Raw genomic sequence first — 13,628 nt, forward strand, 5'->3', positions numbered from 1 at the left:
TCAGATGGTAGCGCGCTCGTTTGGCGTGTGGTGCCTGCTTCCTCCAAATCTGTATTTATTTTAGTATTTTTTGCTCTTCTTTATCAACGAATCCAATAATTCCGGATCCCACCGTATGTGAAAACGACAGGTTTCTGTGATTTGTGGTCAAAAACATGCACACCAGATGATGTCAAAAGTATGTATGGATGATGTTATCGGATTTTAACCAACTATGAGCTGGTAAAGGTTACTAAATCACATGCTACACATCAGATGATGTCATAAGTGTTTCCTATGACATCAGAAACCTGCCGTTTTCACACGTTGATGTTAGGGTGGTGCTGGAGAAGTTGACAAGTGGGAACCAATCAATCTAAGTGATTTATTAAGCCCTTTTTACATCAGCAGATGTCACAAAGTGCTTATACAGAAACCTAGCCTAAAACCCTAAACAGCAACCAATGCAGATGTTATATATAGAGGTGGTGGCTAGGAAAAACTCCCTAGAAAGGCAGGAACCTAGGAAGAAAGCTAGAGAGGAACCAAGTTCTGAGGGGTGGCCAGTCCTCCTCTGGCTGTGCTGGGTGGAGATTATAAGAGTATCAAATCAAATTTTATTTGTCACATGCGCTGAATACAACAGGTATGCTTACTTACAAGCCCTTAACCAACAATGCAGTTTTAAGAAAATACAGAGAGAAAAAAAGTAATAAATAATTAAAATAATTAAAGAGCAGCAGTAAATAACAATAGCGGAGCTATATACAGGAGGTACCGGTACAGAATCAATGTGTCGGTGTCGAGGTAATATGTACATGTAGGTAGAGTTTTTAAAGTGACTATGCATAGATAATAAGAGAGTAGCAGCAGCGTAGAATAGGTGAGGGGGGGGGGGGGGGGGTAGCCATTTGATTAGCTGTTCAGGAGTCTTATGGCTTGGGGGTAGAGGCTGTTTAGATGCCTCTTGGACCTAGACTTGGCGCTCCGGTACCGCAAGTACTTGACCATTAAGGCCAGATCGTTCTTCATTACGTTCAAACGTTCATAGATGATCAGCAGGGTCAAATAATAATCACAGTGGTTGTAGATAGTGCAAAAGGTTAGCACCTCAGGAGTAAATGTCAGTTGGCTTTTCATAGCCGAGCATTCAGAAGTAGAGACAGCAGGTGTGGTAGGGAGAGAGAGAGAGAGAGAGAGAGAGAGAGAGGGAGCAGGAGAGGTTGAGAGAGGGTCAAAAACAGCAGGTCCAGGGCAAGATAGCACATCTGGTAAAAGGTCCAGGTTCCATAGCCACAGGCACAAAAAAAATAAACTGGATCAGCAGCACGACCAGGTGGACTGGGGATGGGGAGAGCCAGGAGACATCAGGCCAGGTAGTCCTGAGGCATGGTCCTAGAGCTCAGGCCCTCTGGGAGAGGAGAGAGAAAGAGAAGGAGAGATGGGAGAATTAGAGGGAGCATACTTAAGTTCACACAGGACACTAGATAAGACAGGAGAATTACACCAGATAGGACAGCTGAAGAAACATTTCTCTTTAAGGACAGCTGAAGAAAGCACACGTTTTCTTCAGGAAAATGACCCTTACTAGTTCCTTTGTAGTTTCTGCATTGTGTCATAAGAACCAGATAAAGTATTAGTGAACAGTTGCTCTGAGGTTTATGGAACAAAAACACCATAATTTGGGGGGCGCGGTGAGATTTATTTAAGATACTCTATGAAGGTGTAGGGTTTCAGACGTTTTCGGAAGATGGTCAGGTAATAAATCCACTGTCCTAAAGTTTAGGGGAAGCTCGTTCCACCATTGGGGTGCCAGGACAGAGAAGAGCTTTGACTGGGCTGAGCGGGAGCTGAACCCCTGTTCCCCTTGCTGCTCTGTAGGCAAGATGGAGGTAAAATGGATGTGAGCTTCGACTGGAAGCCAGTGGAGTGTGCGGAGGAGCGGGATTACATAGGAGAACTACGGAAGGTGGAACACCAGGCAGCTGTGGAGTTCTGAATAAATTGCAGGCTTTTGATGGCACAAGTGGGGACCCCAGCAAACAGAGAGATGCAGTCCAGACGGGAGATTTCAAGTGCCTGGATTAGGACCTGAGCAGCTTTCTGTGTGAGGAAAGGTACTACAGATGTTGTAGAGCATGAACCTGCAGTAGCAAGTCACTGTTTTGATGTTTGCAGAGAACAGGGGTTCCCGCCAAGGTTATTTGCATTCTGGTAGGGGGACACTGAGGAGTTGTCAAACCGTGATGGAAGGATCTTGAGGGGGCAGGCCTTTCCCGGGAAGAAGAGCTTGTTGAGGTTGAGCTTGAGGTGATGGGCCGACATCCAAGCTGAGAGGTCTTCCAGGCACCTGAGTGTCAGAAGGGGGGAAGCCGAGTGACTTGGTGACGGAGCCGAGTGACTTGGTGTATAGAGAGAAGAGGAGAGGGCCTAGAAACGAGTCCTGGATGACACCAGTAGTGTGAGCATGTGGTGCAGACACAGATCCTCTCCATGTCACCTGGTAAGAGCGATATGTCAGGTAGAATGCAATCCAAGAGTCTGCACAGCCTGAGATGCCCAGCCCTGAGAGGGTGGAGAGGAGGATCTGATAGAGCCCGAGACGCCCAGCCCTGAGAGGGTGGAGAGGAGGATCTGATAGAGCCCGAGACACCCAGCCCTGAGAGGGTGGAGAGGAGGATCTGATAGAGCCCGAGACACCCAGCCCTGAGAGGGTGGAGAGGAGGATCTGATAGAGCCTGAGACACCCCTTCTCCCTCTTGCTCTCTCACCTTGCCATCTCTCATGGGACTGACTCCCTGCTAAAATAAAGGGTAAATAAAAAATAAGTGTTTGAATTGGGTCTTGTGTCAGATGAACTATTGGGTCCTCAACTTCGTTCTGATCATTTCCTCATAATATCCAAAGTGTTTTCTTTTAGTTCCTACCATTTTAGTATGTCTAGATGTAACTGAATGAAGAAGAAGAACAATACACACAGACCAAAAAGATAGATCACCAATTAAGTGCTTTATTAAAAGGTAAAACAAAAATAACATAAGTCATATGTGTATGTATACCTATATATTTATACATAGCAAAAATAATTGGCATGTAGCACAGTTCTCTAGCACGTACAAGCACAACAAGCTAAATAGAAAGTGAAAGAGAAGCATTTTCATACCAGGAATCAAAGCAGTCAATTTCACTTTTGTCCTAGAGTGGGGGAGAGAGGAGCATAATGGACAGCCTTCTCTCCAACGGAAATGCTTTTAAACAAACCCAATATTTTACCTGGGTGCAAGTTTGTTCACTCCTTGGCTTTGCCTTGCCAAGCAAGCAGAAACAGGCAACTAATATCCAAGAAAGCACCCAAAGCAACTAATAGTAATTTAAATTAAAGGGACAAATTCTGTGGTCACTTGCCATGAATGAGATGTTATGTTTTTGCTTTCACATCAACACACACAGATGTACATTATGAAACTGATCTTTGAATCAGTTGTTAAAAGTTTGGGAGCCTTGACCCCCAGTCTTATCCCCAGTCTACAGGAAGGTTGTCCTCTCCTCTGTTTACAGTGGAAAGGCCTTGGACCAATCCACTGAGACCCAGTCCCTCCACCACCGCTAGGACAAGTGCCATGGCAACAAAATGATTGGCTTCCAAAGCAATTGAAGAGCATTAAATGTACAAGTTCGCATGAACAGAAGTTTTCGTCAGGGATGTTTGTTTCGCAAGTGTGTGTGATTGTAGTAAAACCAGTTTTTTTTATCCAGATCTGACTAAAATCCTGTGGAGAATTCAGATTGATTGTTTTTTGGATAATGACAATGAGTAAAGAAAAATCCCTTCTCACAAACCAAATACACACGAGTAGCAAATTATTTCCTGTTTTTGCGCACACCTGACATCCATTATTTTCCCACTGTCAGAGGATGTCATTTCCTAGACAGACAGAAGGTGGACCACCAAATTCACAGGTTCTTCTGCACATCGAATTGCATGCAGAATGATGGGACTGATAGTGTAGAAAATCCTAACACAGTTTGATCTTGAAACCAATCTAGTTTTATATAGGGTTGCAAAGGAAGGGTTTATTACATTACAATTTCAAAGTTTACCAGTAAACTACCTGAAATTTGGTACATTTCAAGGATTTAATGTAAATGATCAAAAACACATCTAGTGGCCCTTCTGGGTACTTCAGATGACCACAGGTGTCTGTTATGATCTCTGGCCCTTCTGGGTACTTCAGATGACCACAGGTGTCTGTTATGATCTCTGGCCCTCTGTGTGGCCTTATCACATGTCAAATATAGAACAATCAAATAACAAGATTTTAATATTTAAAAAAATACAATGGCAAAGTTGTAAAACATTTTTCTAAATATAAACCATCAACTTAGTGAATACCACTGGGGTTTAATACGAGGCTTTAAGCATGAAATATCCTTTTATATTTTTTTACACACTTTTCATTATTTTACTATGTTTACTAAGACTATTTACTAAGACTATGTTAATATGTCTTTGTTGTAAATGTTGTGTAGCTAAACTGGTGTCAGTTTAGTAAATAGTTAGAAGCATTGCAGAGTTAATTGAAAATAATGCCATTGTTGATTACATTCTAATTGAATAAATGTTCTCTTGAATCATATCTGCTAGAAACTAATGGACAATATGAAAACTATATATGAATACGTTTTTAAAAATGTATTCAAGTATAAATGACCAAAGTTATCATAGATTGCCATATATTACCTGTTAATTACCAAAAAATACAGAAGATTCCAGTAACTTCGTTAAATTACCGGTAGCTTTGCAACCCTAGTTTTATGTAAACTACCATTCTGATTTACTGTGTCACTGTGTTATCAAACAGGAGAACACCAGATGGAAACGTAAATATCATTCATTTGTTTACTAAAGGGAATATGCATATAGTTCTATAAGTTCTAACTATATGCATATAGTTCTATAAGTTCTAACTATATGCATATAGTTCTATAAGTTCTAACTAAATGCATATAGTTCTATAAGTTCTAACTAAATGCATATAGTTCTATAAGTTCTAACTAAATGCATATAGTTCTATAAGTTCTAACTATATGCATATAGTTCTATAAGTTCTAACTATATGCATATAGTTCTATAAGTTCTAACTAAATGCATATAGTTCTATAAGTTCTAACTATATGCATATAGTTCTATAAGTTCTAACTATATGCATATAGTTCTATAAGTTCTAACTATATGCATATAGTTCTATAAGTTCTAACTATATGCATATAGTTCTATAAGTTCTAACTATATGCATATAGTTCTATAAGTTCTAACTAAATGCATATAGTTCTAACTAAATATATATATATATATAACTAAACTGGTTCAGGATCAGACATAGCTGGACTTCTAAATGTGCTTCTATAAAGTATGGCAAACTACAACGCTTCTTTTTGACACATGATGTTTTCTCTTAACAGAGGCACCATCATGTTTTGATAGGAGCAGGGCACATATATAACAAAACCAAAGACACATCCCTCAAAAACAACTCTCTTTTGTTACACTGTATTAAAATGATAATTGTTTATCTGTATTTCTTAACAATACAGTAAATTAGATTTTTTTTATCAGTTCTTTTCTCTATATTTATTCAAAATAAATTCAGAATATTTTGACTTACTTATGTACATAAGTGCAAACGAGGTGAATATCACACATTCGTACACCGGTTGGATCCCTTAAAGCTCCAGCGAGCATCAACATCTCCCAGCACAGCTGGGCAGGCCACAGGGGGAAAGAGACTTCATACTGAGGACCAATCCAAGAGCTCGGTGACATCAGCACTCCCTGTCCAGGTGGACAGAAGGCCTATAGTATAAGCCTATGAGCCTAGGTGAAAATTGTTGGCAATACAATGCATAGAGACGACGCATAGCAAATTCTGTACAGCATGTATGGGCCAGTTCAACTCCAATGTAATGTGGTGATCAAAAACAGCAAATCAAATCAGGTCATAAGTCTATAATGACTCAATTTAGCAGAATTATTTCAATCTTGTATCCAGTCCCAAAGTCTCTTTACCCTCCTGGTATTTAAGGTGATCATTTTAAAAGCTGAGATGCGTTCTTACTCTCCAAAAAAACTCAATACAGAAATAAAAACGAATCAAACCCAAAAGATAAACAAACAAAACACCTGATCTCCCCAGAGGACCTTTGGACCTTAAGGATTTAACTTGACTTTTTCTTACAAAATATTCAATCATCTTGCAATCCAAGACAATCTAACTAGACATTCCCTTTCTGAATAAGTTAATGTTGTACATTATTTCAATTCATATGTGAAAGAATTCACAATTAAGATTGACAAAGGTAGCCATGTTGTCGTTCTGTTGCCACAGCAACAACAACAACGTACTATTAATAAGTAACAATGAATCTATCATTGTATAGATACAAATGTATATATTTTTTTATATAATTTCTATTTTTAGTTTTTCTTAAATGGAAACTACACAAACTATTAATTAAGTATCAATGAAGATTATCTTATTTTCATGCTATGACTTTTTTCAAATGTCGAATAAACAATAAAAACAAATCTAAATGGGTGAAAATACCACTAACAGTTCTGTCCATAAATAGTCACATCTTTGATATTGTGATTTAGGAATAAAGACTAAAAATGTGACGGAAATTCGATCAAGTACCATTTAGAGAGGGAGAAACGTTGGAACATAATGGTAAAGGATGAAGATAGAAAGAATAATATATTTGTACCAACAACACTACAATTACTCTAGTTAACTATGTTCTTGTACAAGGAAAACACACCTCTTAAACATGTAAGTTTACTTAAAATGCTAACGCCCCCCCCCTACGAGGTACATTTTCTTTTTCTTAAATCAAGTATTTTGTTATTTCCAGCTGGATAGCAGTTGGAGAAGGCATAATGATGTGACATAGAGAGGGGGGGAGAGAGAGAAGATAGATTTTCATCTTGGCTGGGCAACGCAAGTCCTTCAAAGCTATACAATTTAGACAAAATGAATATGTCTAGACATTCTAATATCAATTTCATTGATTAAGAGAGGACCATTTCTAATATGCATCTGAATGCATCAAAGAAAGGAGGAAAATGCAGGGACCACACTTGTCCAAAGATATTTCAGAAAGTACTCACACTCACAAACATTTAAACATAAACCTATATAACAATACACACACATACTTAAAACATTTCTTAACACAGTATGTTTTCTTACCGTGGTTTGCATTTGACCTCTTAATAGAAATAGCCTATATAATGAATCATTACATTTCAACATGCCGCTCGAGGCTATTAGATACATTCACCACGTAAATGACATGACTTAAACATGAATAGCTTCCTGTCAATATCCATTTCCCCCAAGATGTGGAAAACGTCTCAACATTTCCACGTCCAACTCAATGATTCAGTGTCATTAATTAAAACATTTAAACACGCCACCCACTCAGGCTGATTACTTTTTTTCTCATCAAAAGATGAGACAGCACAGCTGTTTCAAAGAAGAAACTACAGAGACACGACAGATCAATGGCGCCAGACAGGCAGTGCTAGTCAACGTATCATCTGTTTTGAAAAGACTGAAAAGTCAGTTATTACAGTGTATGGACAGTGATTGGTTTCAGAAGACTTGAAAACGAGTGAGAGAGGCACATTAAAACTCACCTAAACATATCAGCTAATGTATTGTCTCTATCCATTTTCATAGCAATTCTGCTCCATTTTGTAATAATTCTGGATACCATTTTAAGACCAAATACTTGACTCCAGAACGGGTCAGTTTCTCTTTCAGTCTCTCACTATCTCCTTCTATTTCCTCTACTTAGGTCGGTACTGTCCCACCAGGTCACTATATTTGTAGCATTTAAAGTCTGCTGATGATTGAAAGTAAGGACACAGTGACTATGATCAAATACATGTTTTACAGACAGAACAATTTCAAGCTTACTCAATATTCTCCCTGCAGAACCACATTTTTTTTGTCAAATCCATTCCATTAAAATATTCTTAACACACCATTTAGAAAAATGTTTACCACTTACTTAAGCATGAATGCAGGAGATTGACCCAAAAAATATCTGCAAATATCAGTTGACCCCTGACATGGAAAGGGACGGCTCATTGAAGGGGAAACATCCACTCAGATATCAATCCGACAACAGTAAAGGAATTCTATTCAGGATACAGTATACACCAATGATTGGCACAGACAAACCTCCATTATAGAATCATTGGCACACAGGTAAGCATGCTAGACCTTTCAGACAAGCAAAGCAACTCCCCTGATGCAGCCTCTGCAGTGGTTCCAGAAAGTTCAAGAAATATTACTAAGTATTATTTCAGATTTCGACATTGAATTTCATTTTTGGTTTCAATAATGTGTCCCTTCCACGAATAGATGACCTTTTGGGAAGTGTAATTTTGTCAAAAATAACGCTTTCACTTAATCGTAACATTCTGTCATGAGGAGCACATGTTAAAATTCATAACAAACATGTTTTCCCATCTCAAGAGGTTTGAAGTTGAAATCCACACAAGGGAATAACAGCGCCATTCTTCGGCCCGAGCAAAGGTGATATTGTTTTTGTTTTGTTGATTAAACGGAGGAGAGGAGCATCCGGCATCGTGGTAAAATAAAATAGCAGTACATTGCTGTTCTATCATGCGTGCACAGACGTTCAATGATGTCAGAGGGGGAATTACATTAAATAAGTAAAACATCTTCAGAAATGACCATGAAAACATCTGAAAAACTTGGAGTTAAGTGAGTTAAAATCTTCCTAGAAGTTGGACAAACAAGACATGGGACATGGCAAAATGTGGATTTTTAGAGAAAACAAATAACTTATTTGAATGAAAATGGTTTTGTTAAGTTAGAGCATAGTCTCTCTAGACAGATGGGTTACCTCCCACAATGCACCAGTCTTCCAGCATACACATCTGTACTAAGACAAAGTCCATTTGACATAGAGTAAAGGGTGGAGTTGGGATTTCCTTCTTTCTTACGTCACTGCCTTATTCGCTTGTTGCCCAGAATTGTAGCTAACAAGTTGGAGCTCACAGAGGTTATTTTAATGAGTGTATTTCACAAGTGGCTAGTTTGCATCAACTACCTTCACTAAAACCCCTGCAAAGGTTTTGCCTGCAAACTTTGGTTTCAAATTGCGAAGTTCTGGCATGTCTGGCTCTACAGGCCACGGTAAGAGTTCTTCACAATTCCTGCCTGCATTCTAAGCCCCGCCTACCCAAACTTGTGATTCTGTCTGAAGAGGACAATTTCCTTTTTCATGATTCCCAGTGCTGTTGCCCTAGGTCTGGGATTGACGAGACTAGTTAGAACATCGATGTACGTGATCTAACAGTTCAATTGAAAGGCACTCTATTCGTGTAACGACCCAAAAATCATCTCATGAAGAGAGCTTGTCACAGGACCTAGTCCCGAACAGAGAGACCTTTCGACAGGCAATATATACACAGGAGGAGCTATAGACTTGTGTGTCAATAGAAACACTTGTCTATACTTTGTCTGAGATCAAGGCTATTGGGTTTTAAGTCATTGACTTCAGTTGTTTTGGGATAAGACATCAAATCTCCTACATAGCTGGGAACTCAAAAGGCACAGACAAATGAACATCATATATGAGACCTTGGGTGAGATTTTTGAATTGGACCATAGGAGCTTAGCCTCTCTGAACTAATAACATAATAACACACTGCTTTTAAGCTTCAGCCGTCTTGAAACGTACTGTAAACATTAAATGAGACGCAACACATTTCTTTGAAGTGAAAAAGAAAAGATGAAGAAAACAACATTGCATTCTAGAATGATCTACAGGATCCAACCTCTGCAGACTACTTCTAAAATGATCCAACCTCTGCAGACTACTTCAAGAATGATCCAACCTCTGCAGACTACTTCTAGAATGATCCAAGCTCTGCAGACTACTTCTAGAATGATCCAAGCTCTGCAGACTACTTCTAGAATGATCCAAGCTCTGCAGACTACTTATTTCTTCTTGTCTGACTTGTCACTCATTTTCTTTCCAGACTGTCTGACTTTGAGGGAACAGTCAGCTGTGTAAGATTATACGACCTTACGCCTCATATCCTCAGCTTAGTCTCCAAGAGGATTTGCTGTTTTTAGTGTGTATGTGTATTTGTGTGTTAAAGGTGTGGGTTTGTATGGCTGTAAGAACTGGGGAGCCTCTCCTTCAGTCTGCTCCTTCAAGTCAATGTGCATCAGTCTGGGCTGGCTTTACATCAACAGTAATGGGTCCAAGCTTTAGTATTGCCTGTGATAAATGTCAATAAAACCAAGTCAACTTTTTTATTATGTGAATACCTCCTTAATGAGGATAACACTACCTCTCACTTGGGGTGCACTGTAGGTTAGGCACATGTTTGTTGCATTCAAATAGTTGACTGTGGTATTTTGGGGGCAGGGTTGGTTGGTTGGGGATGACTAAGGGTTTGATGGTGTTGTCGGGTGCTTTAACTGGGGTTTCATGGGAGGGTTACTGGGTTCAGCGCCACCGGAGCAGCCATCAGGAGTTTGGGGAGAGGGCAGAAGTGGGCTTCCATGGGGACGCACTGAAGGTCCACTGGGTCGGCACTCAGAACCTCTGAAGGGTCTACTGGAGGAGATGAGAGAGAGACAGAGAGAAAAAGGGGGGGGGGGGGAGAGAGAGAGGAGAGAGAGAGAAAGAGGAGAAATGAAACCTAGAAAACAACTGGAGAGAGGGATAATGTCATTTCACCAAAAGTAGTACAGTATTGTAATGCATCAACTTGCTCTGCACTGACTCAGATGAATGATGATTGGCTAAAATAAATGGATAATAAGAAGATAGTTGGAGCTGTATTGTTAGATTTCAGTGCTGCCTTGGATGTTATTGATCATAATTTATTATTATAGAAAATGGCTTTACATCACCTGCTATCACATGGTTGGAAAGTTACTTATCCAATAGAACCCAGAGAATATTCTTCAATGGAAGCTTCTCTAACATCAGATATGTACAGTGCAGTGTTCCTCAGGGCAGTAGCCTTGGGCCATTACTCTTCTCTATTTTTACAAATGATTTGCCACTTGTCTTACAAGAAGCTAAAATGACTATGTAAGCTGATGATTCCTACTATACAGGTCAGCACCCAAATGCAGTGAGCTCATTGAGACTCTTAACAAGGAGTGACAGTTAGTGTCAGAATGGGTGTTTAACAATAAACTTGTCTGAAACCAAAAACATTGTATTTGGTTCAAAACATTCTCTAAGACCTAAACCTCAGCTGGAGTTGTGCATAAAGCGTGTGACCATTGAGTAGAAGAAGCTGAACTCCTAGGAGTAACATGGATGGTCAGTCATAATGGCCAAGTCATTTTGACAAAGTTGTTGTGAAGATGGGGAGAGGTACAGTATGTGTGGGATGAATAGAAAGCTGCTGCTGGCTCAAAACAGAGCAGCAACACCTTGTCCTTAACTGTACACACAGAACAAACATCAATAACATGCATGATAGTATTTCCTGGTTGAGGAAACATTGACTACTTCTCTTTTAGTCTTTTTGAGAAGCATTTGAGAATTGAAAATGCCTAACCACTTGTATAATCAATTTGCATACACTTCAGATTGACATACAGTGCATTCGGAACGTATTCAGACCCCTTGACTTTTTCCACATTTTGTTACATTACAGCCTTATCCTAAAATTGATTAAATACAATATTTTACTCATCAATCTACACACAATAACCCATAATGAAAAAGCGAAAACAGGTTTTTTGACATTTGAAACTTAAATGGAAGAAGCTTGTAATCACCAAGAATCTTCCTAGAACAATCGGGGAAGAAGGACCTTGGTCAGGGAGGTGACCAAGAATCTGATGGTCTCTGACAAACCTCAAGAGTTCCTCTGTGGAGAAGATAACCTTCCAGAAGGACAAACATCTCTGCAGCACTCCACCAATCAAGCCTTTATGGTAGAGCGGCTAGACGGAAGCCACACATCAGTAAAAGGCACATGACAGCCTGCTTGGAGTTTGCCAAAAAAAGGCAGCTAAATGGCAGCTAAATGACTCTCAGACCATGAGAAACAAGATTCTCTGGTCTGATGAAACCAAGCTGGAACTCTTTGGCCTAAATGCCAAGCGTCACGTCTGGAGGAAACCTGGCACCATCCCTACGGTGAAGCATGGTGGTGGCAGCATGAAAACCTGCTCCAGAGCGCGGGGGTCTGAATACTTTCCGAATGCACTGTACATCTAATAGTTTTTTCTATGCATCGGCAGGACAGAACAGCAGTTGGGTAAGCTCATGGCGGGAGGTGTGTGTCTCTTTGTTAACAACAGCTGGTGTGCAAGCTCTAATATTAGGAAGTCTCGAGGTTCTGCATGCTTGAGTTAGAATACCTCATGATAAGCTGTAGACCATACTATTCACCAAGAGAGTTTTCATCTATATTTTTCGTAGCTGTCTATTTACCACCACAAACCGATGCTGGCACTAAGACCGCACTCCACGAGCTGTTTAGGGCCATAAGCAAACAAGTAAATGCTCATCCAGAAGCGACGCTCCTAGTAGCAGGGATTTTAATGCAGGAATAACTTAAATCGTTTTACCTCATTTCTACCAGCATGTCACCTGTGCAACTACACGTGACAAAAACTTTAGATCACCTTTACTGCACACATATAAATGCATACAAAGCTCTCCCTCGCCCCCTCCATTTGGAAAATCTGACCATAACTCTATCCTTCTGATTCCTGCTTACAAGCAAAACCTCAAACAGTGACTTGCTTAATACGGAAGTGGTCCGATGCAGTGGATGCTAAGCTACAGGACTGTTTTGCTAGCACAGGTTGGAATATGTTCCAGGATTCATCTAATGGCATTGAGGAGATTACCACATTAACCACCGGCTTCATTAATAAGTACATGGACAACGTCGTCCCCACAGTGACCATACGTACATGTCTCAACCAGAAGCCATGGTAAAGGCTAGAGCTGCCGCGTTCAAGGAGCGGGACAATATTCTGGATGCTTATAAGAAACCGCTTTACTCTACCTGATGAACCATCGAATAGGCAAAGCATCAATATAGGACTAAGATCGAATCCTACGACACCAGCTCTGACGCTTGTCAGATTTGGCAGGGCTTGCAAACTATCCCAGATTACAAAGGGAAACACAAACACGAGCTGCCCAGTGGCATGAGCCTACCAGAAGAGCTAAATGCCTTCAATGCTCGCTTCGAGGAAAGCCACACTGAACCATGCATGAGCGCACCAGCTGTTCCGGACGACTGTGTGATCCAACTCTCTGTAGCCACTGTGAGTAAGACCTTTAAACAGGTTAACATTCACAAGGCCGCAGGGCCAGACTGATTACCGGGATGCGTACTCCGAGCATGCGCTGACCAGCTGGCAAGTGTCTTCACTGACATTTTCATCCTCTCCCTGACCCAGTCTATAATAACTACATGTTTCAAGCAGACCATCATATTCCCTATGACCAAGAATGCCAAGATAACCTGTCTAAATGACTATCGTCCCATAGCACTCACATCTGAGTGCTATGGGGCTTTGAAATGCTGGTCATGGCTCACATCAACAGGAAAT

At 40.2% G+C, this 13,628-nt stretch overlaps 1 protein-coding gene across 6 annotated transcripts in view; it reads right to left on the reverse strand.

Annotated features, from left to right (window-relative positions):
• Positions 1-2,969: 2,969 nt before the first annotated feature.
• mbnl3 (muscleblind-like splicing regulator 3) overlaps positions 2,970-13,628 on the reverse strand; it is a 91,878-nt gene continuing 81,219 nt past the window's right edge. For 2 of the 6 annotated variants that reach the window (XM_031789784.1, XM_031789785.1), the window contains one exon: positions 2,970-10,647. In XM_031789784.1, the coding sequence (XP_031645644.1) occupies positions 10,645-10,647 (3 nt within the window). In that variant the 3' untranslated portion in view covers positions 2,970-10,644. The remainder of the gene's footprint in view (positions 10,648-13,628) is intronic. The other 4 variants (XM_031789783.1, XM_031789787.1, XM_031789786.1 and 1 more) reach the window with 3 other exon arrangements.

Source organism: Oncorhynchus kisutch, linkage group LG15 (genome assembly GCF_002021735.2).
Source record: "Oncorhynchus kisutch isolate 150728-3 linkage group LG15, Okis_V2, whole genome shotgun sequence".
Lineage (NCBI taxonomy): Eukaryota > Metazoa > Chordata > Actinopteri > Salmoniformes > Salmonidae > Oncorhynchus > Oncorhynchus kisutch.